The sequence below is a fragment of the Portunus trituberculatus genome, chromosome 47 (assembly GCF_017591435.1).
Source record: "Portunus trituberculatus isolate SZX2019 chromosome 47, ASM1759143v1, whole genome shotgun sequence".
Taxonomy (NCBI): domain Eukaryota; kingdom Metazoa; phylum Arthropoda; class Malacostraca; order Decapoda; family Portunidae; genus Portunus; species Portunus trituberculatus.
Genome location: NC_059301.1, coordinates 37,659,815 through 37,686,626, shown reverse-complemented (window position 1 = coordinate 37,686,626; position 26,812 = coordinate 37,659,815). Strand labels below are relative to the sequence as shown.

The 26,812-nt window shown below is 43.1% G+C and overlaps 3 protein-coding genes across 3 annotated transcripts; all 3 read left to right on the top strand.

Annotated features, from left to right (window-relative positions):
- Positions 1–16,304: 16,304 nt before the first annotated feature.
- On the top strand, positions 16,305–17,670 carry LOC123498236. Its single transcript, XM_045245399.1, has 2 exons — positions 16,305–16,961; positions 17,047–17,670. Exons 1-2 carry the CDS (start codon positions 16,305–16,307, stop codon positions 17,668–17,670), a joined length of 1,281 nt encoding a protein of 426 aa, XP_045101334.1.
- Positions 17,671–17,824: 154 nt separating this feature from the next.
- LOC123498235 lies at positions 17,825–22,987 on the top strand. The gene is made up of 4 exons (XM_045245398.1): positions 17,825–17,847; positions 18,784–18,946; positions 19,039–19,907; positions 21,579–22,987. Exons 1-3 carry the CDS (start codon positions 17,825–17,827, stop codon positions 19,897–19,899), a joined length of 1,047 nt encoding a protein of 348 aa, XP_045101333.1. The 3' UTR covers positions 19,900–19,907; positions 21,579–22,987.
- On the top strand, positions 20,484–21,631 carry LOC123498234. Its single transcript, XM_045245397.1, has 3 exons — positions 20,484–20,772; positions 20,837–21,379; positions 21,579–21,631. Exons 1-3 carry the CDS (start codon positions 20,484–20,486, stop codon positions 21,629–21,631), a joined length of 885 nt encoding a protein of 294 aa, XP_045101332.1.
- Positions 22,988–26,812: the final 3,825 nt, after the last annotated feature.

The following is a 26,812-nucleotide window of genomic DNA, read 5'->3' as shown; positions in this document are numbered from 1 at the left end:
GAAGTTACTCGGAGTCACCCTTGATCCCAAACTTACTTTTGAGTTGCACTTGTTCACTTGCATCATCAGTCTCATGTAAAGTTGGTTTGTTACGCAAATGTAGGCGGATATATTCCTCTGATGATATTGTAAGAAATTGCTTTTACTCTTTCATACTGCCTCATTTTGAATATTGTCACTCTGTGTGGATCTCTGCAGCAGAGTCTCACTTAAAGCTTTTAGATAGAGCATTCAACCAGATTAAATTTCTTCTTCCTAATCTTGAGATTAATCTTCGGCATCGTCGTTTGGTTGGATCATTGTCCTATTTCTTCAAAATCATGTCTAATTCCAACCACCCGTTGCATTGTCATTTGCCTGTCCCTTCACTACCAGCACGTGCTACAAGACAATCCTTGATCATGAATGACCGTTCCTTGTCTGTGAATCGATGTAATACTTCACAATTTTCCCGATGTTTTATCCCAGTATCTGCTAGACTCTGGAATACAATTCCCAACGAGATTGTTAATTCTAGTAACATTGAAGCATTTAAAAAACGTGTGAATACCTTTCTTCTCTCTGAACTCACTACCTCTTAGATCTCTACCAATCTTCCTATTCTGTTGTTCATTCCTGTTACTTCCTTTCACTTATCGGTGAGGTGCCGCCCACTGGGCCTTTGGGTTTATGCAGTTATGCTTTCCAGTGGGTCGCCTTCATTGACCTCATAATAATAATAATAATAATAATAATAATAATAATAATAATACTACTACTGCTACTAGAACTACTACTACTACGACTACTACTACTACTACTATTACTACTACTACTACTACTACCGATACTACTACTACTGCTACTTTTACTACTACTGCTACTACTACTATTACTGCTACTACTACTCTCTCTCTCTCTCTCTCTCTCTCTCTCTCTCTCTAAGTGCAGTTCTGAGCATGCTGCACACACACACACACACACACACACACACACACACACACACACACACACACACACACACACACACACACACACAGGATTTCAAGGAATAATGGAGAAGAGCATTTATGTGAAGAAAATTCTGGAGTTGAAGGTAAAACTGAAAACTGTTTGAAAAGTATGGGGCCTGGAAACGAGTTATGACAATGTAATGAAAGAGTGTGCCGATATGAAGAAAGAAAATGAAGTACTGAAAGAGGAAGTTAAGCTAATTAAAGTGAATTGCGACAAATGTGGAGAATCTCTAGGAAAAATGATGGAGAAGCAGGCTGAATGGAAAAAAAGTCAGGAAGTAGAAAGAAAGGAGGTAAATTACAAAGTTGCAAGTCTGGAAAAGGAAATCAAAGAGTCTGGGAGAAAACTTTGGGCCTTGCTGAAATTATAGATCAACAGATCATAGAAGAGAAGATTGCTGAGAAAGTGGTGAAGGTTATTAAGTCAAATGAGACATTGGTGAGGGAAACTGTAGACAAAAAGAGATGTGTGGTGATATTTGGTGTGGAGGAGGATAAGACACCGAGTAAAATGGAGAGAGAGAAAACATAAAAAGGTGATAAATAATATCATTAATGTGGTGCAGGAGGAGGAAAAGACCTAGTACAAGAAATAGAGGACTTCCATAGAATTGGAAAGTTCACAGAGAAGGTATGAGGCCAATAAGAATCAAACTTAAGTCACAAAAGGATGTAGATGAATTGGTGGAGAAGTCATGGAGGCTAGCCCAGCAGGAAACAACAAGGAAGATTTGGTTGAGAAGAGATCTCGGTGAAAAGGAAAGAGAAATGTTAAATGAGTTGAGAAAGGAGGCTTTGAGAAAAAATGAAGAGAGGACAGAAGAGGAGAAGAAAGAGTTTTTCTGGAGAATCTTGGATATGAGACTGAGGAAGTGGTTCATAATCCAGAAAAGTACAGCAAGAAAGGACTAAAGAAACTTACGTATGAGCGGAATGTAATGTATTCCAACATAAAAGGAGTAATATCGGGGATTTTAGAACTCAACGATTACTTGAGGGACAAGAACCCAGATATTGTGGGTCTTACTGAAACAAAACTGAGAGAGGAAGAAGACCTGATGATGGTTGGAGAAGGGAAATATAATGTTTGGAAAAGAAATAGAGTAGGTAAGATGGGAGGAGGAGTGATGTTGCTGGTTAAGAAAGATATAAAGGTGGATCAAGTGAAAGAAGGTATGGGAAAGACAGAAGTGCTAAAGATCAGAGCAGAAACTAATGAAGGAAAAAGAGGCACTACATAGTGGTGTACGTACCACCTAAGACAAATGCATGGTCAGTACAGGAATATGAAGAAATGATAAGTGATACAGGAACATGTCTGGAAGAAATGTTGGGTGGCTGTGAACGAACTATAATGATGGGAGATTTTAATTGTAAAGAGGTGTGTTGGGAGGACTGGTCAATGGAAGGATCAGAGACAACATGGGAAATACACTATTGACACTGGCAATGGAAAATGTGTTAACTCAGTGGGTCAAAGAAGATACTAGGTTTGGAGGAGAGGAGCATCGTCAAGACTGGACTTGGTCTTTAGTACAGAGCCAATGGTCATTGAGGAGATGAGGGTGGAGTGCCCTTTAGCAAAGAGTGATCATGCAGTTTTGGAGTTCAAGGTGATAGATGAAGAGAAATCTAGAAGAAATGAAGAATATAAAGTGGGAAGATGGAATTATGCCAAGACAGATTTTGGAAACCTAAAGAAATTCTTTCAAGAGACAAATTGGATGAAATTCAAGAGTGCTAAGGGAGCAAATGAAAAGTGGAAGGAATTTATAAAAATATACAAAGAAGGTGAGAAAAAATTTGTACCAATAAGACAACAAGGTGGAGCACATCTTATCTCACTTTCCTTTTGCTGAGATCTCCATTTTAGGGGATTTCAATGTTCACCACCAGCTTTGGCTTTCATCTTCTTTCACTGACCAACCTGGTGAACAAACCTTCAACTTTGCTATCCTTCATGACCTAGAGCAGCTAGTGCAGTTCCCTACCCGTATTCCTGACCGCCTTAGAGACACGCCCAACATTCTTGATCTTTTCCTAACCTCCAACCCTTCTGCTTACTCTGTTAAACTTTCCTCTCCGTTGGGCTCCTCCGACCACAATCTAATTTCCGTTACCTGTTCTATCACTCCAGTGCAGCCTCAGGACCCGCCTAAGCGGAGGTGCTTCTGGCATTTTAACTCTGCTAAGTGGGAGGAACTAAGGCAGTACTATTCTGATTTCCTTGGGATGATTATTGTTTTCATGTCAGAGATCCTTCTCTTTGTGCCAAGCGCATAACAGAGGTGATTATCTCTGGCATGGAGCTATACATTCCTCATACTTTCTCTAACCCTAAAGCTAAAAAGCCTTGGTTTAACTCTGCTTGTTCTCGTGCTGTCAATGATAGAGAGGCGGCTCACAAACGGTTCCGTAGCCATCCAACTGCTGAAACTCATGCCCTATATATTTCTGCCCGTAATCATGCCAAATCTATTCTCCAACTTACTAAAATCTCTTTCATCAATAGAAAATGTCAAAGTCTTTCCAATTCTAACTCCTCTCGAGATTTCTGGCATCTAGCCAATAATATCTCTAACAACTTTACTTCTTCGTCTTTCCCTCCTTTACTTCATCCAGATGGCTCTACAGCTGTCTCTTCTTTTCTAAAGCTGAACTCTTCGCTCAAACCTTTGCTACCAACTCAACTTTGGATGATTCTGGGCATATTCCTCCTACTCCTCCACCCTCTGACTACTTCATCCCTAAAATTAAAATTCTTTATAAAGACGTTTTCCTGGCCCTCTCTGGCCTTGATTCTCGGAAGGCTTACGGTCCGGATGGAGTCCCTCCTGTTGTTCTCAAAACTGTGCTTCCGAACTCGCTCACTGCCTGGTCAAACTCTTTCATCTGTGTCTCTACTTCTATTTATCCTTCTTGCTGGAAGTTTGCTCACATTCAACCTGTCCCTAAAAAGGTGACCACTCCAATCCTTCTAACTACCGCCCTATAGCTTTGATTTCCTGCCTTTCTAAAGCCTTTGAGTCTATCCTTAATAGGAAGATAATGAGGCATCTATCAGCTCACAACCTTCTCTCTGATTGCCAGTATGGTTTCCGTAAAGGCAGATCTACTGGTGATCTTCTTACTTTCCTAACTGAATCTTGGTCATCCTCTTTAGGGACTTCGGTGAAACCTTTGCTGTCGGCCTTGACATATCGAAAGCCTTCGATAGAGTCTGGCACAAATCTTTAATTTCTAAACTACCCTCCTACGGATTCTATCCTTTCTCTGTACCTTCATCTCCAGTTTCCTTTCCGATCGTTCTATTGCTGCTGTAGTAGACGGTCACTGTTCTTCCCTAAAACTATCAACAGTGGTGTTCCACAGGGTTCTGTCCTATCACCCACTCTCTTTCTATTATTCATCAATGATCTCCTAAATCTGACTCAATGCCCTATCCACTCCTATGCTGATGATACCACCTTGCATTATTCAACAGCGTTCAACAGACGCCCAACCCAACAACAATTAAATGACTCAAGGCGAGATGCTATAGGACGCCTAACTTCTGATCTTTCACTTGTTTCTGATTGGGGCAGAGAAAACCTGGTTTTGTTCAATGCCTCAAAAACTCAATTTCTACAACTATCTACTCGACATAACCTTCCAGACAACTATCCTCTCTTCTTCAATAACACTCAACTTCCCTCTCCTCTACATTAAACACACTCGGTCTATCCTTCACTAAAAATCTAAACTGGAAATTTCACATCTCTACTCTTGCTAAATCAGCTTCCAAGAAGTTAGGTGTCCTGTGGCGTCTTCGTCCATTTTTCTCTCCCTCCCAGCTGCTTGCTCTGTACAGGGGCCTTATCCGCCCGTGTATGGAGTATGGCTCTCATGTCTGGGGGGGATCCACACACACAGCTTTACTAAACAAGGTGGAATCTAAAGCTTTTCGTCTTATCAACTCTTCTCCTCTAACTGACTGTCTTGATTCTTTAAGTCACCGCCGCAATGTTGCATCTTTATCTGTCTTCTACCGCTGTTTTCATGCTGTCTGCTCTTCTGAACTTGCTAACTGCATGCCTTCCCCTCCTGCGGCCTCGCTGCACAAGACTCTCTACTTCTTCTCATCCCTATTCTGTCCATCTTCCTAATGCAAGAGTTAACCAGTATCTTCACTCCTTCATTCCCTACACTGGTAAACTCTGGAACTCTCTACCTGTGTCTGTATTTCCACCTGCCTATGACTTAAACTCTTTCAAAAGAGGAGTGTCAAGACACCTCTTACGTTAACTGGACCCTCCTTTTAGATTTTTTGTTTTTCTCTTTCTCCTACTTTCCTCTTCACAGGGCCTGGCAACCAGCGGGATTTTTTTTTCCAACACTTTGTTTTCCTTGGCCAGTGCCCTTGTAATGTAAAAAAAAAAAAAAAAAAAAAAAACAGAGAAGTTGGAAAGCAGGACTGGTTTAACGATAGATGTGAAAAGGCTAGAACAAGAAAAGAGGATGCATGGAAGAGGTGGAGAAGGAAAAGACGGATTAAGCAGTGGGAAAGTTACAAAAGAGCAAGAAATGAATATGTGTTGATTAGAAGAGAAGAAAGAAAGAAACAAGAAAAGGATATAATTGATAAATGTAAAGACCAACCAAGGCTTTTTTACAGACATGTGAACAACAACATCAAAAATAGAGAAAGTATTGAAAGTTTAGAAGTAAATGGAGTATGCAGTGAGGATCCCACGGAAATGGCAGAGGCTATGAATGGATGCTTTCGGAAGGTATTCACAAAGGAGACTGCTTTTGACAAACCACTGGTAATGGAACAGAAAGGGATTATGAAGGAGTTTCAAGTAACTGTGGAGGAGATCAAGAATATGATGGGGAGTTTAGAAGTGAGAAAAGCTGTGGGACCTGATGGGGTATCAGGATGGATTTTAAGAGAATGCAGGGAGCAACTGGCAGAAAAAGTTTGTGAAGTAATTGATGTCTCATTAAGGGAAGGTGTAGTGCCCCAAGACTGGAAAAGAGCTAACATTGTCCCAATTTATAAATCAGGTAACAAGAGAGACCCATTGAACTATAGACCAGTGTCACTTACAAGTGTGGTAGCTAAGATGTGTGAGAGGGTGGTGAAGAATAGATGGACAGACTTCTTGGAGAAAATGACATACTTTGTGAGTGTCAATTTGGTTTTAGAAAAGGGCGTTCATGCACGACAAACCTGATATGTTACTATTCGAGGGTGATAGATGTAATACAGGAAAGAGATGGTTGGGCTGATGGAATATATCTGGATTTAAAAAAGGCCTTTGATAAGGTACCACACCGGAGACTGATCTGGAAACTTGAAATGGTAGGAGGAGTGCATGGCAGTTTACTAAAATGGATGGAAGACTTTTTGGTAGGAAGAGAAATGAGAACAATAATTAAGGACAGACCATCAGAATGGGGCTTGGTGGAGAGTGGAGTTCCACAGGGATCAGTGTTGGCACCAGTAATGTTCGCGGTCTACATAAATGACATGGTGGATGGGGTGTCCAGTTATGTGAGCCTATTTGCAGACGATGCAAATTTGTTAAGAAAAGTGAGATGTGACAAAGATTGCGAACTACTCCAGGAAGACTTGGACAGAATATGGAAATGGAGCTGTACATGGCAAATGGAGTTCAACACGACAAAATGCAAGAAATTAGAGTTTGGCAAGAGTGAAAGAAGAATCAGGAGTATGTACAAGATAGGAAATGAAGACATAAAAACCAGTCATGAAGAAAAAGACCTTGGGGTGACAATTACCAATAATGACCTATCGCCAGAGAGACATATAAACAAAATAATTGGAGAAGTATTGAACTTATTAAGGAACATAAGAGTGGCGTTCGTATATTTAGATGAAGAAATGATGAAGAAAATAATTACTGCAATGATAAGACCGAGGCTTGAATATGCAACAATACAGTGGGCTCCGAACTTAAAGAAACACATAAGGAAACTAGAGAAAGTACAGAGGGCTGCAACAAAAATGGTGCCTGACTTAAGAGATTTGACTTATGAAGACAGACTGAACAGAATGCAACTTCCGACCCTGGAAAACAGAAGAGAAAGGGGAGACCTGATAGCAATATACAGAGTGATGATTGGCATGGAAAAATGGATAGGGAAGATCTGTGTATGTGGAATGAAAGAATGTCGAGAGGGCATGGGAAAAACTAAAATGGCCACTTATAGGAGAGATGTGAAAAATATAGCTTCCTCATAGAAGGGTGGAAGCATGGAATAGTTTAGACGTGGAAGTGGTCAACGCAAGGAATATTCATGATTTTAAGAAAAAGCTGGACATTAGTAGATATGGAGACGGGACAGTACGAGCATAGCTCTTTTCCCGTATGTTACAATTAGGTAAATACAATTAGGTAAATACACACACACACACACACACACACACACACACACACACACACACCTGGTAGCTCAGTGGTTAGAGCGCTGGCTTCACAAGCCAGAGGACCGGGGTTCGATTCCCCGGCCGGGTGGAGATATTTGGGTGTGTCTCCTTTCACGTGTAGCCCCTGTTCACCTAGCAGTGAGTAGGTACGGGATGTAAATCGAGGAGTTGTGACCTTGTTGTCCCGGTGTGTGGTGTGTGCCTGGTCTCAGGCCTATCCGAAGATTGGAAATAATGAGCTCTGAGCTCGTTCCGTAGAGTAACGTCTGGCTGTCTCGTCAGAGACTGCAGCAGATCAAACAGTGAAACACACACTTGTGTGAGTGTGTCTAGTAACATAAGTAATGATAAACATTTTGTTCTACTTAATATCATTAATTCTATTAAAAATAATTGTTTTAACAGTAAACAACGAAAATATAATGAAAAAAAAAATTGAAGCAATGAGAGAGAGAGAGAGAGAGAGAGAGAGAGAGAGAGAGAGAGAGATAGAGAATGTGTTTCTCACACCTGACCCTTGCTCCCCCCAAGGAATAGGAGTGGTTGATCTCTCTCTCTCTCTCTCTCTCTCTCTCTCTGTATTTACCTAGTTGTAGTTTTACAGGGCCTGGGCTTTATGCTTGTGTGGCCCCGTCTCCATATCTACACTTATCCAATCTTACTTTAAAAGTGTGCACACTCGTTGCAGACACTACTTCTTCATCTAAACTGTTCCACGTCTCAATACATCTCTGCGGGAAACTATATTTTTTAATATCTCTCAGACATCTTCCCTTTCTCAGCTTTTTACTATGCGATCGTGTGCTTCGGATGTCATATTCTTCTCTCAGGATCAGTTTCTCATTATCCACTTGGTCCATTCGGTTGATCAATTTATAGACTTGTAGCAGGTCTCCTCTCTCCCTTCTTTGTTCCAAGGTTGGTAGATCCATAGCCTTTAGTCTCTCCTCATATGTCATCCCTTCAAGTTCTGGGGCCATTCTTGTAGCCATTTTTTGTAGCCTCTCCAATTTCCTTATGTGTTTCTTTTTATTCCAATCTGGATCTTATTATAGTATTTATCAATTTCTTCATCATTTCTTTGTCCATGTAGTGAAATGCTACTCCAATATTCCTCAGCAAATTATATGTTTCTCTAAAAATTCTATCAATATGGCTTACTGGTTGATTGTTTTCTTCCATCGTCACTCCTAAGTCCTTTTCCTTTATTACTTTCTCCAGTTCTACTCCATCTCCCATCTTATAGATTCCCATGAGTCGTCTTTCACTCTTTCCCATTTCCATGAGATGGCTTTTGTCCACATTGAATTCCATTTCCTACTTTTTACTCCATTCCCAGATCTTATTTAGGTCTTCCTGCGGTATTTCACAATCCTCTTTTTGCTTTATAACTCTGCACAGTTTTGTCTCTTCCGCAAACAGATTTATTTAGCTGTTCACTTCTGGCATGTCGTTTATATATATGAGTAAATGTATTGGTGCTAATACTGACCCCTGCGGCACTCCGCTTTCTACTGCTCTCCACTTGGACTTCATATCTGTAACTACTGTCCTTATTTCTCTCCCCTCAAATAATTTTCCATCCATATCAATGTGCTTCCTTTTAAGCCACCCTTCTCCTCTAACTTCCACAGTAATCTTGCATGTGGCACTTTGTCAAATGCCTTTTATAAATCCAAATAAATACAGTGCATGTGCATGAGGGGAGGGACAATGGCAGGCTCTCATTGGCTGTCATCAGTCATGTCACTGCATCCCTGCCTCCCCATTAGTCGCTAAGTGGCCCGGGTGGAGATACCTTGGTGTAAAATTCACAGTGTGGTCACTTTAATGTGATACCGATACGATCGATTAATGCGTTCACTACTAGCGGAATTTCACCCTTATTGGCATAATACAGGCAACCCCTGCTTAACAAAGGTTCACACAACAAAATTTTGCTACAACGATGGTTTCATTTTACTACCATCTGCTCGTTTAATGAACACCAAACTCGCTTATACGAAGTTTTATCCAGGTAATTTTTTCCAAGTTTGAAAGTACCGCCGTATCACGCAAGCTGACAGGCTTTTGAATACACCAGTGCCTTTCGTGGACAACATGCGCACCACTCACTCCCCCTGTTCAAAACAATAACAGCGTCAGCTGCAGCTTGTCTTTCCTCGCTCAACTTACCACCAAAACGCCCTGCAATGTCGCCTCTATCTACAGTCTCTACTATTTTCAAGTCAGCAGACTCTATTAAGAAGACTGATGAGACCATATATTCCTTGCAAGCTAAAAGAACCCCCTGAACTCGTGACTCTATAATGGATAAAATGGAAAGCCTTGTGGAAATGTGGTACATAAGTTTTGTATGTGATACAATGATGTGCCCTTTGTTTACATTCCACAGGTTGCCGGTTAGTGTCTTTCCCGTTTCACTCTCCCTCCCTTCATAAATATAAGATCATCAACATTATAAAGTTACGTACATACATATATTAGTGTACATTATAATGACTTAAATGAAACTGCCTAAATGTTTAACTTCATTAAACCTTTCACTGTATTATGATGCACTCTCGCTTTGTTTACTCTCAATGGAAGTTCAACTCAGGGGTTAAATTTGTTATAATTGGTTCGCTTAACGAAGTTTCGCTTAACGAAGGGTTTATTAGGAACATAACGCCTTCGTTAAGCGGGATTTGCCTGTACTTCTGATGGCACAGATGCGACCCAAACAAAATAGGAAGAAGAAAGTGCTATACTACAGATTGCTGGGACACGCCATGGTGAAAATGCAGGCCTTCCATTGCTTGCTCGAGTAAATACGTCATTACCGAGTGAGCGCGAGAAGTTTTTTTTTTTGTTGACGGCTGCACGCCCGTGTGTACCCCTCCAAGGAATGGAAATTTTGACCATGTTGCAGGCTGAATTTTGACTTGGACATTGCAGATTCGGAAAGCAGAAGACGAGACGAAGAAAATGGTATACAAACCTCAAAATCGGCTTGGGTGACGCATACGTCACTACTATTCTGAACGACTCAAATGCGAATGAATAGAAACATTTACTATGGTGGTGAAGAAGCTTTAAGGATGTAGGATCCCAGCTTATGACAGCCTTTTGTCTACCGAATAATACACTGCTGGATGTGCGGGTGTTTAAGAAATCAAAGCAACCCCCGTTTAACGAAGGTGTTACGTTCCTAAAAAAACACTTCGTTAAGCAAAACTTCATTAAGCGAACCGATTATAACAAGTTTAACCCCTGATTTGAACTTCCATTGAGAGTAAGCAAAGCGAGAGTGCATCATAGTACAATAAAAGGTTTAATGAAAGTAAAAATTATGATGTCAAACATTTAGGTAGTTTAATCTAAGTCATTATAATGTACACTAATGTATGTATGTACGTAACTTTATAATGTTGATGATCTTAACTTTATGAAGGGAGGAAGAATGAAACGGGAAAGACACTAACCGGTAACCTGTGGAATGTAAACATAGTGCGCATCATTGTACTGCATACAAAACTTATGTACCACATTTCCACAAGGCTTTCCATTTTATCCATTGTAGAGTCACGAGATCAGGTGGTTCTTTTAGCTTGCAAGGAAGATACGGTCTCACCAGCCTTCTTAATAGTCTGCTGACTTGAAAATAGAGACAGTATAATATGGGGTATAGATGGTGGCCAGCACTGCTATAGTTTTCTGGCCTCTCGTGTCTGTGAATAATATCTAGCTTCACTTGGAGAGTAAGAGACTTCCTGGTCTTCTTACGAACACTAGGCCAATTGCAGGGCGTTTTGGTGGTAAGTTGAGCTAGGGAAGACAAGCTGCTGCTGACGCTGTTATGTTTTGACTGGGGAGTGAGTGTTGCGCGTGTTGTCCACGAGAGGCTTGATCTTGATCTTGATCTTTATTCTATAGGTGTCCCAGGATTTTTCCTGAGGCAGGCCTTAGTACCAGCAGTTCCTGGTGTATTCAAAAGCCGGTCAGCTTGCGTGATATGGTGGGGCTTTCAAATTTGGAAAACAATTACCTGGATAAAACTTCGTTAAAGCGAGTTTGGTGTTCGTTAAACGAGCAGATGGTAGTAAAATGAAATCTTCGTTGTAGCGAAATTTCGTTGTGTGAACCTTCGTTAAACGGGAGTTGCCTGTATAACTTTTGGGTCGTAGCACAACACAAGTGGTATGCTGACCTACTAAACAATTTTTTAGAAGTTCAAACCTTCTTCCATGACATCACAATGAAAAAAAAAAAAGCTGTTAGCAGCTGGACAAGACGAACATATCAGTCTTGTTTCACTGGTAGCAGCTCCATCCAATATCTCTAGCCTTAATGGATAACATTGCCAATCACATATTGACATGTTTGAACACACCTTAAGTTAAAGGATATGAGTTGTGGGATGTGTGTGATATGTTGGGTAAGGCACTTAGGAGCGTGGAGAGAGACGACAACATTAGTGGTACACGGGTAACAATGGAAGATTTGAAAATCAATGGAAGATTTGAAAATTTTTTTCAATATCCGATATAGGAGTATATAGTAATTGGAAAATGATCATTTTACATCACGAATCACTTGTCTGCCGAAGCAAGCATTCACATGAGACACACCGCGCTGCTGCACCCACCAGTTGCTTCGTTGTTGTCACGCTAACCAGACGTCCCTTGTTGTTCCGGCGATCAAGCCTGGCAGCCTTCTTGCCGTTATCCATTTCGGAGCGGAAAGGCTGGCTGCAGTCTGTTATCCGTTTAGGAGCTGACTGATTCTACACCCGTAATCCATTTAGGAGCGGGTGCATGCCCAATTGGTGCATTTTTTGAAGCTTACGGCTCTTGATGTTGACCAGCCTCCTCTTCTGCCTGCCGCTGTCATCATGTCTTTGACTTCTGGTTTGCTCGATTCTCAACTTTCGGGCGTGGAAGACGGTTCTGGACATGCCAGTTCCTATTCGAAGACTTCCTCATCCCGTAAGCACTCCAGCAAGGGCTCCAGCAATTCTCGTAGTGGTTCTTCTTAGTGGGAATGTTCTAGAAGTTCTAGGCGGCATGAACACAACCTATCGCATGGTGATGGCAAGACGGGCATGCCAGTCCATGTTGCTACTTCATTCCCTTCCACTTCACGGGCTGACGGCCACCGTGATGCTTCTCCTGGTCCGCCCTGGAACGTGGTTATGGACGCTATTGCTGAATTACGGAGGGATATGAACAAGTTGAAAGAAGGTAAATGTTCGGGCACTGATGGTGGTGAAGGTGATGACATCCCCACCGACAATGTAAACACCGGAAGGCCGATGTTTCGTTCTGCCTCTCCCTCGACTGCTGAGTTCTCTGGATTTACTGCCAATGATCACTCCTCCTCTAATGAGGATGATGAAGGGGACACAGTGACTGATCAGCAGTCTGTAAGTGTCCTTCAGCAGTGTGCCAAGGTATACGGTCCTGTGGATGCCGTGGCGGCCGAGATTGATGGACAGGTGGCTGACATGGTGAATCATGTTTTTGATAACGGACTGAGAGAGGAGGAGTACAAGGAAATTCTCGAGGACGACGCTACCAAGAGATCCAGTAACTGTGAAGCGTTGTCTCCAGTGGAATGTAACGCTCAGATCTTGGATGCTCTTGTAATTGGAAAATGATCATTATTATTTTAAGGAGCCCATTTAAAGTAAAGTTTTTTGGGCACTGTGCAAGGGGACAGCATGTTGGCTGGTCGAACACCGGGTGGCCACATCACGAAACTAAACTAGCCACCCAGCTTGATTTTCTTGACACCGTGTTATTCTAAATCATTTGCATAAGTTGAAAAATTTTTTTACCTCATGTAATTTCAAAACTGCAAAATGGAGAAATACATCTTGCTCTTTCCATTCCCTTGGTACTCTCCCTTCCATCAAAGAGCTACTAATGTGTGTGTTTGTGTGTGTGTATTTACCTAGTTGTAGTTTTACAGGGCCTGGGCTTTATGCTCGTGTGGCCCTGTCTCCATATCTACACTTATCCAATTTCATGTCTGCAAATCACTCCTCTGCCACCGCTCACTTTCCTATGAGATACACCATGCTGTCTCGCCACATCAGTACTTGTGTTGTTGTCGTCACAGTTAGACGTCTACGCTCCGCCAGGACCTGGACTTCAAGTACAGGCAGCCTTCTTCCCGTTATCCTTGTTTGGAGCAGAAAGGCTTTGCCTCGGCCTGTTATCTGTTTAGGAGCTGGCTGCAACGTCATCCTGTTATCCATACAGGAACAGGGGCGTGCCCATTTTGGTGCACTGAGAAGAGAGTTTACGACTCTCTTTCTCCTTGACAAACAAACAGTTCCGCTCTTGCTTCCCCACGCCAACATGTCTGATGTCCAGGAGGGTTTGTCCGACGTGCCGTCACCGAGTTTGAGGGCTGCACCCACTTATGAGCAGCATAAAGGCAAAGGCACCTCTCGAAAGGACTCCTCCAGGACTGGAATGAGCTCTATCCGTCAGGAAAGTTCGGGTCGGGAACTTCCACATGGCGTTACCAGCGGCTCACAGGGAGGAGATGTATACCTGCCTTCCCCTACCGTTTCTAGGCCTTCTACTTCTTGGGAAGAGGCCTGTGCTCCAGCCTGGAATATGGTTATGGAGGTTTTGGCTGAATTACGTGGGGATTTGGAGGAAATGAAGAAGGAGAGAAACAAGGCGCCAGGTGGCGGTGGAGTCGCCAGCCATGTTGTCAACACACCTCACTCGGTGAGAGTCGGAGGCAGTGCCAGCCCAAGTTTTTCTGGGTTTCCCTCAGTATGGTAGGTTGACTCGGACGGTGATTCTCAGGACGATTTACCCACGGTTAGTGTCCTCAGGCAGTGTGCTAAGTCTTACGGCCCAGTGGATGAAATCTCAGATGGGATTGACAAGCATGTTGCTGACAAGGTCAATCGTGTGTTTGACTGTGGCATTTGTGAGGACGAGTACAAGGAGATTATGGAGGCAGATGTTGTGAAGAGGCCGAGCAACTGTCCGGCTTTGGCACCTGTTGAGTGTAACACTCAGGTGTTGGATGCGCTGAAAACAGACGCAAGGAAGGCTGACTTTCGCATGAAAGGGGTCAGTAAGGACATAGTTAAGGCTGCCACGATCGTCACCAAGTCACTCACTGTTTTGGATAAGGTTGCCTAGGAGGGTCGCCCGGAGGTGGGCAACGAGATACATATGCTTAATTGTGCTCTGGCTTTACTTGGCCATGCCAACCATAGGAACAACTTGACATGGAGATTTATCATTAAGCGGGAGATCAATCAGAAATATGCTCATTTGTGCTCTGATAAGGCTCCAATGGCTAGATTCCTCTTCGAGGATGATGTTTCTCAGTCTGCCAGAACCATTGAGGAGTCTGAGAGACTAAGATCTAAGTTCACGGCCAAGAAACAGTTACCTACTTGGAGGTTCAATGCTGGACCAGGCAGAGGCTCCTTTGGGAGAGGGCCCTCACGGGGTGTTTCGTCTAGGTACCAACCCTATTGCCACCACGCTTCTGGCCAAAGGGTAGACCACAGACAGGCCTTTCTGCGACAGGCTTTGGAGGCAAAAAAACTCCACGGGCCAGGGTCCCAACAACCCCCGGCAATAACTGAGATAAGACTTGACTTTGAAGCTGGCAGGCTTCAACATTTTGTGCATGAGTGGCAAAAATTGACAAGTGATCCTCATATTCTTGACATTGTAGCACATTGTCATTTGGATATTAATGTAGATGATATCAGTCACTTATTTTCTGAGGATATTACTTATGTTTTTTTAGTGAGGAGGAAAGGTGCATTATTACTCAGGAGGTTAACAAGCTTTTAGACCTTGGGGTTATAAAGCTGACACAAAGACAGGAGGGACAGATTTTATCCCCTGTTTTTGAATGCCAGAATAAGGATGGTGGCTTTAGGATGATACTAAACTTGGATTATAAACATTTTAAAATGGAAAACTTCAAGCAGGTGGTTCGCCTTGTTAACAGGGGAGATTACATGGCCTCTGTGGACCTAAGACACACTTACTACTCTGTCAGGATAGCTGAGGAGCAACAGAAATTTCTTTGTTTTCGGTGGCAAGGCAAGATCTATCAATTTACCTGCCTTCCAAATGGGGTTTCTGAAGGGCCTCACCTATTCACTAAGCTAATGAAACCTGTTTTTGCTACTTTGAGACAGAGAGACTACACCATCACAAGTTACATAGATGACACTCTTATTACCCAGAGTTCAGTTGAAGGATGCTAAGAGAGTATCAATTCAACGCTTGAGCTATTTCAGCAGGTGGGTTTCTGTATTAACGTGAAGAAATCTGTCTTTGTGCCCACACAGCGTTTGGAGTATTTGGGGAACATCATAGACTCTTTACCTGATAGGAGGAGAGAAAATAGTTCAAAGTTGCACACGCCTTTTTCACCAGAGTCGTGACACAATCAGGAATGTGGCCAAAGTGATTGGATACTTGGTTGCTGCAGTTCCTGCGGTAGAAATGGGGAAACTGCATTATAGGAAGCTGGAGATGGCAAAAATCTCAGCATTGCAGCGGACAGGTGGTAACTTTGACAAGTGGATGGACATTACGGCTGACATGAAGAAAGATCTCCTTTGGTGGATCACTAATGTTGCAATGCAGGACAGGAAAATTTTTAGACCTGGCACAGAGTTAGACCTGTACTCTGATGCCTCAAACTTGGGTTGAGGCAGATGCCTTTATGACCAATGTATTAATGGCAGATGGTCCGTGACTGAAGTGGAGTTGCATATAAACTCGAAGGAACTAAAAGCCATCCTATTTGCTGTGAAGTCCTTTGCCCATCTCATCAGAGGAAAGCATGTTAAGGTGTTTTGTGACAATGCAACAGCAGCAGCTTATGTCAATCAAATGGGGGGCACGAAATCACTATCCTGTAATGACATCTGTTGGGACCTCTGGGGTTGGTGTGCAGAAAACAATGTTTGGATTACGTGTCCTCACATCCCAGGAAGTGATAATTCTATGGCAGATGCAGCTTCACGACAGTTTAATGATAGACATGAATGGAAATTAAATGTGGGAATTTTTAGAGAGCTTTGCAACATCTTTAGTGTCCCCAGCATTGATCTGTTTGCTTCTAGGTTAAATAACCAGGTTCCTCGTTTTTGTTCTTGGCATCCTAACCCAGAGGCAGAACACTTTGATGCCTTTTCCATAACTTGGTCACAGTTTCCTCTGGTCTACATTTTTCCCCCCTTTGCTCTGATTGCAAGATGCCTTCAAAAGATGCATGCAGAAATGGCGAGAGGGTGGCTCATTGTGCCCTTATGGCTTTCACAACCTTGGATGGGAACCCCCCTCCTGAAGATGCTCATCAGGGAGCCCCGGCTAATCATGTGGAGGAAGGACATTCTGCGGCATCCGTCTTCAGAGGAGGAACACCCAGTCATGAAGCACACCCGGTTGATGGCATATCTCTTGTCCGACACTTTCCACAGGGGTGTTGCCTATGACTGTGTCAACACAGCGAGGAGAGCCTTCTCTTCACTTGGCATTGTGGTGGATGTATGTAGAGCTGGGAATCACCCTCTTGTTAACAGGTTTCTGAGGGGAGTCTTCAACCTAAGACCTCCTATGCTGTTACACACAGACCTGGGATGTCAAGTTGGTGCTGGAACAGCTGCGTACTCTGGAACCGTTATGCACCCTTACACTAAAAGAACTCACATTGAAATTAGTAATGCTGATGGCATTCATGCAAGCTGCCAGACTGCAAACGTTGTATTTGTTAGTGTTGAAAAATATTTGCATTGGGGAAACCTCTATTTGTGTATCATTAGGAGACAACATCAAGCAGTGTTGCCCAAAATTCAATGTAAAATTTGTGGACTTTACAGCATACGCTACTGATAGGAGGCTATGTGTTTGTGAGACACTGAAAGTGTACATTGAGAGGACTGCCCAGTTTCGGACTGGTGTGGACCAGATGGACGGTCCTTTATTCCTTAGTATTGTGAGACCCCATAAACCTGTCACTAGAGACACTATTGCTAGGTGGGTTAGGATTATGCTACACAGGTCAGGTGTGGACACCAGGATGTATTCAGCTGGCAGTGTAAGGCAGGCTGCAGCGTTGAGGGCAAAGGCCATGGCGGTGCCAATTGCACATATCTTGGCAAAGGCTGGGTGGTCAAGCGAAGCCACTTTTGCCAGGCATTACAACAAAGAGGTTCTTGGGGACATTGACACTTTCCAAGATGGGGTACTGGGTTAGTGTGTACCCCCTTTGGTTGCACAGTTAAATTTTGGTTGGCTACATACATATGTACTGATTATGTAACTTCATCACTACATGTTATTTTGTTTCTTGTATGTTTCCTTTCCCCATTGCACATCCTCGTTTCCTTATGTTTCTGTACTACACCCACATGGCTTCAAATCTCATAGGAAAGTGAGCAGTGGCAGAGGAGTGATTTGCAGACATAAAATTGTTGAAGTACATAAGACTTACCGCAGGTCAGTTGAAATGTGCTTCGGATTTTATGATGCAAATCACCTCTACCAGCAGGGAGCTTTCATATGCCCTCCGCTCCCTCCATATGCTATAGGGCGTCACATACTTGGACAGTTACGTTGGTTTGTTTTGAGTTCTTTATTATCATGTGGGTGATCGTATACTTTAAAGTCTGATGTGGCGAGGCAGCATGGTGTATCTCATATGAAAGCTCCCTGCTGGCAGAGGTGATCTGCATCATAAAATCCAAGGCACATTTCAACTGACCTGCGATAAGTCTCATGTACTTCAACAATTCTTCTTTAAAACTATGCACACTCGTTGCTGACACCACTTCCTCACTCAAACTGTTCCAAGTCTCAACACATCTTTGCAGGAAACTATATTTTTTAACATCTCTCAGACATCTCCCCTTCCTCAGTTTCTTACTATGCAATCTTGTGCTTTTAATGTCATATTCTTCTCTCAGGATTAGTTTCTCATTATCCACTTGGTCCATTTTATAAACTTGTATCAGATCCCCTCTCTCTCTCTTCTCTGTTCCAGGGTTGGATTTCACGTCACGGATTGAGTGACGTCACAGCGGTTCCAACGAGATGCCAATCCGCCAAATCACCGACAGTCGTTTTCCACCTTCCCGCAGTCACGCACGCTGCTGCTCCACTTTGGATACTTTGCTGGTAAGCTTTCTCCTATACAGTCCAAAGTTGACTGTGGGTGAAAAGTACATCGTTGGACTACAAACATCTGATAATACACTCCCCTTTTCCTGCTTTTATGCAGTCGGGAGTTTGTGGGTGAGTTTTCTACCACCGCACAATAACAACATATGGTAGGTGTTGATCGCATTATCTCTGTCTCCTTTTTGGGCAGTGTGATGTCGGGCATGGAACAGTCTCTTCCCACGCCCCACCGTTCATCATCCTCTGGTGGGAAAAGAGGAGACGATCCTGTGGATGAATTCACCCTTCCACAAAATGACGCTTCGCTCCCAGGGACCAGTCAGGCCGCCACCGCCACGTCAGCACAGCCTTCTGTGTCTGACGACCGGGTTGCCCTGGATAGACTGTCTACCCTCGTGTCTGGCCTTATCGAAAAGTTGGACAGGGACACCGGGACTGACTTCAGTGGCTTTCATGCCTCTCTTCCTCGGAAGAGGAGGAAGTTTTTGTTCCTCCGACTCCGTGCACGAGCCAGCCTGACCCTCTTGACAGCCTGGACCAGCTTGGGCGTGAGGAGGGTGCAGATGAGGATTTCCTGAGGGCTTTGAGTGACCTTTCTGGCCATTTCCATGGCGAGGAGAAAAAGGGAGACCCGCTGTCTGACCAGTTGGCCACCATCCTCAACGCCAGTCTTCGCCGTCGACCTTTGTCAGAGAGTGTGAAGTTAACTTGTGGAAAAATCAAGCTTCCGAGTAATGTGCCGAACCTCGCTGTGCCTGTGACAAACGCGGCGATAACTAAGGCCATGAGTGTAAACGGGAGGCTGGTAGATACCAAGCTTTTCCAGACTAATTGCCTACTGACAAAGGCATTAGTCCCTATTGCTGTGTGTCTTGATGATATTGGGAAAAAGAAGGACAAGAGTTTGGCTTGTTATTTAGATGGCCTTAATAGTTGTTTGCGCCTTCTCACTTCAGCGGTGAATTACCTAAATCAGCTGCGCAAGGATGTTGCCCGTATCCATGTCCGTGACTCGGCCATGGTTGATCTCTGCAAGTGGGAATGTGAAGTTGGTCAGCAGGAGTTATTCCCCTTTGACGTTACCAAGAAATGTGAGGAGATCCACAAGGCAGGCCGGCTGGGCAGGCCGTCTTTTCGCCCACCTGCTAAGTCATCTGGCAAAAGGTACTCTTCCTTTTCCCGCACAACCCACCGGTCTTCTCAGGCTCACCACCAGTCCCGGCCTCGTTCTCAGACTCGGCCTTTTTTCGCCCAGCGGCCACCCCAGGGGAGGGGGATGCACGGGCCGAAGCTACACCATCAGTAATCTCTCCGGTGAGTTCCTTAACTCCACAGTTAGTTAATACCCCTGATAACTTTAGAGGGGGAAAAAATTTTTCTGCTCAGCCCCTGTGGCAGTCTCTCACACAGGATTCCTGGATTTATGATGTGGTGAGGGGGAAGTTCATAGAGTTTATATCTTTACCTTTTCAGACTGTTCCTCCACGCCCTCTAACTCTGTCTAGGGCTGACGATCGAGCTCTGGCCAATGCTTTACATCATTTCCTTCGTCATTCTATTGTGGAGCATTGTTTCCCTGATGTATCTGGCTATTTTTCAAATGTGTTTCCCATCATCAAGCCGGTTGGGCCAGCGAGAGTAATTCTAAATTTGAAGCATCTTAATACATATGTTCCTTATTTGCATTTTAAGATGGACACATTGAAGGATGCGATGCCTTTAATTTCTCCTAACTGTTTTTTGTTACAGTGGATTTTAAGGATGCTTATTACTCCATTTATGTTAGACCTGAGGACAGAAAATGGCTACAATTTATTTGGAAGGGCCAATTTTTCAGATTTACTTGTCTTCCAGGGGTTATCTTCCGCCCCTCGCCTTTTTACAAAATTGATGAAACCTGTCCTTTCCCACCTGCGATCCCTTGGGATAGTAGTCTTATGTTATCTTGATGACTGCCTATTCATTGCTCCATCAGTAGAGATTTTACAGACTCAGGTTGGCTATGCTTTACTTCTCTTTGATTCCCTGGGTCTCACTATCAACGTGCAGAAGTCTGTTTTGGAGCCAACACAGAAGGTTACTTTTCTGGGTGTGGTTCTGGATTCTGTCGCCATGGCTGCTACTTTACCATTCAGTAGGAAGGAGCGCATCAAGGAACAAGGCTTGCTTCTTCTCAAGGGTAATGTCACTCTACAGGACTTATCATCTTTTATTGGTTTGGCTGTGGCTTCTGCCCCCTGCAGTAGAATTAGCTCCTCTCCGTTACAAGTACCTGGAAATATTTAGAAATCAGGGTCTAGTTCGCTCCTGTGGTGATTATTATGCCAATGTTATTTTGGATGACCATGCCAGATATTTGATCTCTTGGTGGGTGGCTAATATAGACTTTCAGGAGAAGTCTCTACTCTCTTCTTCCCCAGATTGTGAGTTGTTCACAGATGCCTGCCTCACTGGTTGGGGTGCTTCAATAGGGAATGTCACGACTGGAGGTCACTGGGCCCAAGAGGAGCTAGACCATATTAACATCTTGGAGTTAAAGGCCATTCTGTTGGGCTTGCAATCCTTGTGTAAGGATAGGACTGGCTCCCATGTTAGGCTCAGATCGGACAACACCACTGCAGTTGCTTGTATTGATCGTTGTGGCAGTACAAGACCTAACCTTCATGTTCTTACCGAAAAGATTTTTGAGTGGGCTGCTTCTAGGGATATTACTCTATCTGCACAGCATGTACTGGGTTTGGACAATGTAACAGCTGATGTAGAATCTAGGGTCACCAGGATGGATGGTGAGTGGATGTTACTGCCATATATTTTTCACAAAATTTGTCAGCTTTTTTATACTCCTGGGATTGATCTTTTTGCCACTCGCTTAAATGCTCAGTTGCCTGTCTATGTCTCCTGGCGGCCAGACCCATCTGCTATGTGCACTAATGCCTTCACCTTGGATTGGAAAGATAAGAGCTTATATGCCTTTCCACCTTTCAGCCTTGTATCCAGAACTCTTCGGAAACTGCAGGACGACAAAGCAACAGCTCTGATGATTCTTCCATTATGGTCGACTCAAGTATGGTTCCCAACAGCTTTGCAGTTGCTGACAGAAGATCCAGTTTTGCTTCCTCGCTGTCCCCTGTTTCTCCCTCAGCAACCAACTCTACCACACCCTCGGGCTCAGGGGTTGGTTTTGACAGCGATGGTGCTCTCAGGGCAGCATTCACGGATCGCGGCCTTTCGCCGGAGGTTGCCCAGTTTTTGCTTCACTCCTGGAGATCTAGCACTAAGGCACAATATGGGCCGCATATCAAGAGATGGTTGTTATTTTGCCTCAGAAGGGAAGTTGATCCACTTCAGCCATCTGTGAGTATTCTATTAGATTTCCTTTTGTTGGAATTTAAACGCAAGACAGGTCGTGGATACAGCTCCATGAACACCATTCGCTCAGCCATCTCAGTTATTGCTACTATTGACGGCCGTCCGGCAGGACAACATCCTTTAGTCACGCGATTTATGAAGGCAGCTTTCCTGGAGAGACCTTCTTTTCCCCGCTCTCATACAACTTGGGATCCTCAGATAGTGTTAGATTTTTTTTGTGGTCTTGGTCCTACTGTGGACTTGTCTCTTCTTCAATTGTCCAGAAAATTAGTTACTCTTATGCTTTTGTTGTCGGGCCATCGTGGTCAAATCTTACATTTGCTAGACATTAGGAACATGTCTCTCATGGAGTCACAGGTTGTTTTTGGGATTGGGGATTTGTTGAAGACTTCTCGTCCTGGGGCCCACATATCAAGTTTGGTTTTCGACGCCTATCCACATGACAGCTGCTTGTGTATCGTTGACGCCATCAAGCATTACCTGGATAGGACTAGATCCATCAGAGGATCACTTACAGGGTTTTTCCTGACTACGCGACCTCCGGTGAGGTTGGCTTCTAAGGATACATTGCGTCGTTGGGTAAAGGATGTGATGAGAGCTGCTGGCGTTGATGTTACTGTTTTCTCTCCCCACTCTACTAGGTCAGCCTCTTCCAGCAAGGCAGCCCGGAGGTTGCCCCTTTCTACAATAGTCTCCACCATTGGATGGGCCAGGGAGTCTACCTTTACTCGGCATTACCACAAGCCTCTTTCTCAGCCTGGCCAGTTTGCAAGGGCGGTTTTGTCCTAATGGTTCTGAGATTGTCTCTTGTTTAATATTTGTAAGGCCTTGTGGTCACTTTTCTTTGGTTTGCCATTATACTTTTGTATTTGTATGTATCTGGGATTGGGTCCCACATTTTTTGTATAACGGGTTGTATTATAATTATTAGCACTGTGGCTTACATTGGTTTGTATTGTTTGTCACCTGGACAAGTTTTGTAAGGTCACTTTGGGTTTCAATACATGGGCTATGCCTTACTCTGTTATGGTTGTTTTTCCTTTCCAAAGGTCAGGGTTTTACTCCCCTTTCTCCTGGTTTCTGTAGGTTTGAGGAACCTCTCTAAATCTCTCGTTGGAACCGCTGTGACGTCACTCAATCCGTGACGTGAAATTGTAAGATTAAACGAATACTTACCAAGTGTGAAGTTTGATCGCAATTTTACGATCTATTGAGGACGTCACAGGGGTGTACAACGCCCCCCCTCCCTACCCTGTCTGGTTTTACTTGGGCTTTGGGGCATGTTTCCTACCTGTTTTGTAAATGCTTCCTCAAACCTACTCTCTAAATTGACTGTCGGTGATTTGGCGGATTGGCATCTCGTTGTACACCCCTGTGACGTCCTCAATAGATCGTAAAATTGCGATCAAACTTCACACTTGGTAAGTATTCGTTTAATCTTACAATTTATATTTTATATCATCGTTCATTTGTATACCCCTTGTAAAAACTAGGTCCAATCTTGCCAGCTCATCGTTTCCTCTGAATCTTGTTTTCCTTTACTCTTTGGACCATCATATTATCTATCATTAGATTCAGGAATCTATCTCCCCAGGCTTCTTCCCCCATACCACTTTAATAATTTTCCTAGTTCATCACCACCACCACAGTCTTCTGCTGGTCATCCAGCAAGCCTTTCTCCCTATGGAAAGAGCTCAGAGCTCGTAGTGACCGATCATCGGGTAGGACTGAGACCACACCACACTCCACACACCGAGAAAGCGAGGCCAGAACCCCTCGAGTTACATCCCGTACCTAGTTACTGCTAGGTGAACAAGAGCTACACATTAAGAGGCTTGCCCATTTGCCTCGTCACTTCCTGGGACTCAAACCAGGACCCTCTCGATTGTGAGTCGAGCGTGCTAAAAACTACACTATGCAGTGTGTATTTACCTATTTATGTATTACAGGGCCCAAGCTAAGCTCTCTGTGTCCTGTCTCCTTGTCCATTCCTGTCATATCTCTCTTTCATCTGGTTGACACACACCACGTCAACGACATCACTGCTCAGTTTATTCCACTTATCAATGCTACGATGCGGGAAACTGTATTTTCTCACGTCATTTAGACAGATGTCCTTTATTAGCTTTTTTCCATGTCCTCAGAGATGATTACTTGTGGTCACCTTTATCAACTCTCTATCCAGTATGTCAATCTTGTTCACCAATTTATACATAGTTATCATGTCTCCTCTTGTTCTTCTCTCTTCTAATGTGGTCAGCCCCAGCTTCCTCAGTCTTTCCTCATAGTCTAACTCCCTGAGTCCTGGTACCATCCTTGTTGCCAGCCTCTGTACCCTTTCCACCTTCTTCACATTTTTCTTCATATGCAGTGACCAGACACATGCTGCATATTCTAACTGGGGTCTTATTAAGGTACATAATATCTTCATCATTCCTTCATCTAGGTAGTGGAATGCAAGGCCAATATTTTGAAGCATGTTGTATGTTTTCTCAAAAATCTTGTTAATGTGTTTCTCTGGTGACAAGGTGTTTTGCACGGTTACTCCTAAGTCTTTCTCCTCATTGGTCTCTTTAATTTTCTCATCAACCAGCCTGTAATCCCTGTTTGGTCTTCTTCCCATTTTCATAACATGGGTCTTGTCTATATTAAATTCCATCTGCCACTCCTTACTCCACTCATATATTTTATCAAGATCTTCCTGTAACTTGTTACAATCTTCCACATTCTTTACTCTCCTCATAATTTTAGTATCGTCCTCGAACATGTTCATATAACTGTCAATTCCTACTGGCATATCATTAAGATAAATAAAAACATGATGGGACCAAGCACTGACCCTTGTGGAACTCCACTGGTTACCTTCTTCTACTCGGACTTCCTTCCTCTCACCACTGTTCTCATTTCTCTTCCCATTAAGTAATTTTCCATCCATTTTGCTAATTTATCATTTACTCCTCCAAACATCTTTAGTTTCCACATCAGTCTATTGTGTGGTACTTTATCAAAGGCCTTTCTCAAGTCCAGGTAGATAGCATCCACCCATCCCTCTCTATGTTGTAGTATGTCAGTCACTCTTGAATAAAAACATAATAAATTGGATACACACGATCTTCCTTTTCTGAAACCAAACTGCCTTTCACTCAGAATGTTTTCACTTTCTAGATACTCACTCCACTTAGCTTTAATTACTTCTTCACATACCTTGCACAATATACTAGTCAACGATACTGGTCTATAATTTAGCGGTTCCATTCTACTACCATTCTTATATATAGGCACAATGTCAGCTCTTTTCCACTCTTTCGGGACTAATCCTGTTCGTATGGAGGTTTCCACAATATCAAATACGGGGTTCAACAATTGATCCTTACATTCATTTAGCAACCTCCCAGATATGCCATCAGGCCCCATTGATTTATTAATATCCAGATTGCTTATAATTTTCCTTACATCTTCCTTAGTAACCATGATGTCCTGCATTTGCTTTATTTCGTAGGCCTTCCTCCCATAAAATGCTCCTCCTTTGTAAACACTTTGCAAAAGTTGTCGTTCAAAATTTCAGCTATATCTCCAGCATCTTCATATACTTCTTCCCGTTTTTACCTTTTCTATTGCCTCCCTTTTATTTAGTTTTCCATTTATGAATTTGTAAAACATTTTGGGTCACTATCACAGTTTTCCACCACCCTCTGTTCATATTCCTTCTGTGCTGTTCTCCTTACTTCAACATATCTATTCCTTGCTGTTTTGTAGACTTCTCTTGATAATACATCACTGTTTTTCTTAAGTTTCTTCCATGCCTTTTCTTTGTTCTTTTTTGCTTCTTCACAATTTCTATTAAACCACTGTTTATTATTTAAAGTCCTCTTTCTGTGATATGGCACAAACTTTTTCACAGCAGAGTTATACAAATCCATAAATTTATCGTATTTCAATTGCATATCCCTTTCCTGGTATAACACGGACCAGTCAATTTCATTAAAGAACTCCCTTATATGGTTATAATTTGCCCTAGTATAATTTAATTTTCCCTGCCTGTGTTCCACAATCTTATTCGTGCTTAATTCCGTATCCAGCTCAAAGCTTAGGACATCATGATCGCTTTTCCCCAAGGGACATTCATGTTCAATTTCCTCTTTTAGAGAGATTGCCCTGGTAAATACCAAATCCAACCTTGCTGCAACATCTTGTCCCCTGCACCTTGTTGGTGATCTCACCCACTGTGTCATTTGTTGCTACCTTTAACAATTCTTCTGCCCACTCACCACCGTTCACCACTTCGTAGTCTTCCCACACTATTTCTTTGCAATTAAAGTCTCCAACTATCATCACTCTATCCTTTCTGATGAGTTCTTGCTTCATTCTGTCTAGAGTATTTCTCATCACCATTTGGTACGGTTCATATTCCCAAGCACTGGTTCTGGGTGGTATGTATACTGCTATAATATTAATGTCCCTCTTGCCATCTGTTATAAGCATACTTATCACTTCCTCATTTCCCTTACTATAGTTCACCTCCTTCACTATCAGATCTTCCTTAGTAAGAACCACCACCTTTATTTTTTCTATCATTTCTCCATACTTTGTAGTGTTTTACAACAAACCAGTCTAGCTTTATTTCGGGCCTTAGCTTTGTTTCCACTACACACATTATGTCCGGTATGTTATTTCTTAGGTAATCCATACATTCTAGCCTCTTAGACAGAAATCCATCTATGTTCATGTAAGTCACTTTTATTCCATTCCTAGTCTCATTCTTCCATGTAATGCCTATTCCGTCTGTTTTATCCGTCACTTCTTTAGCCTCCCATTTCTCATCCTCCCAAAAAACTTGGTCTTTTCCTCCT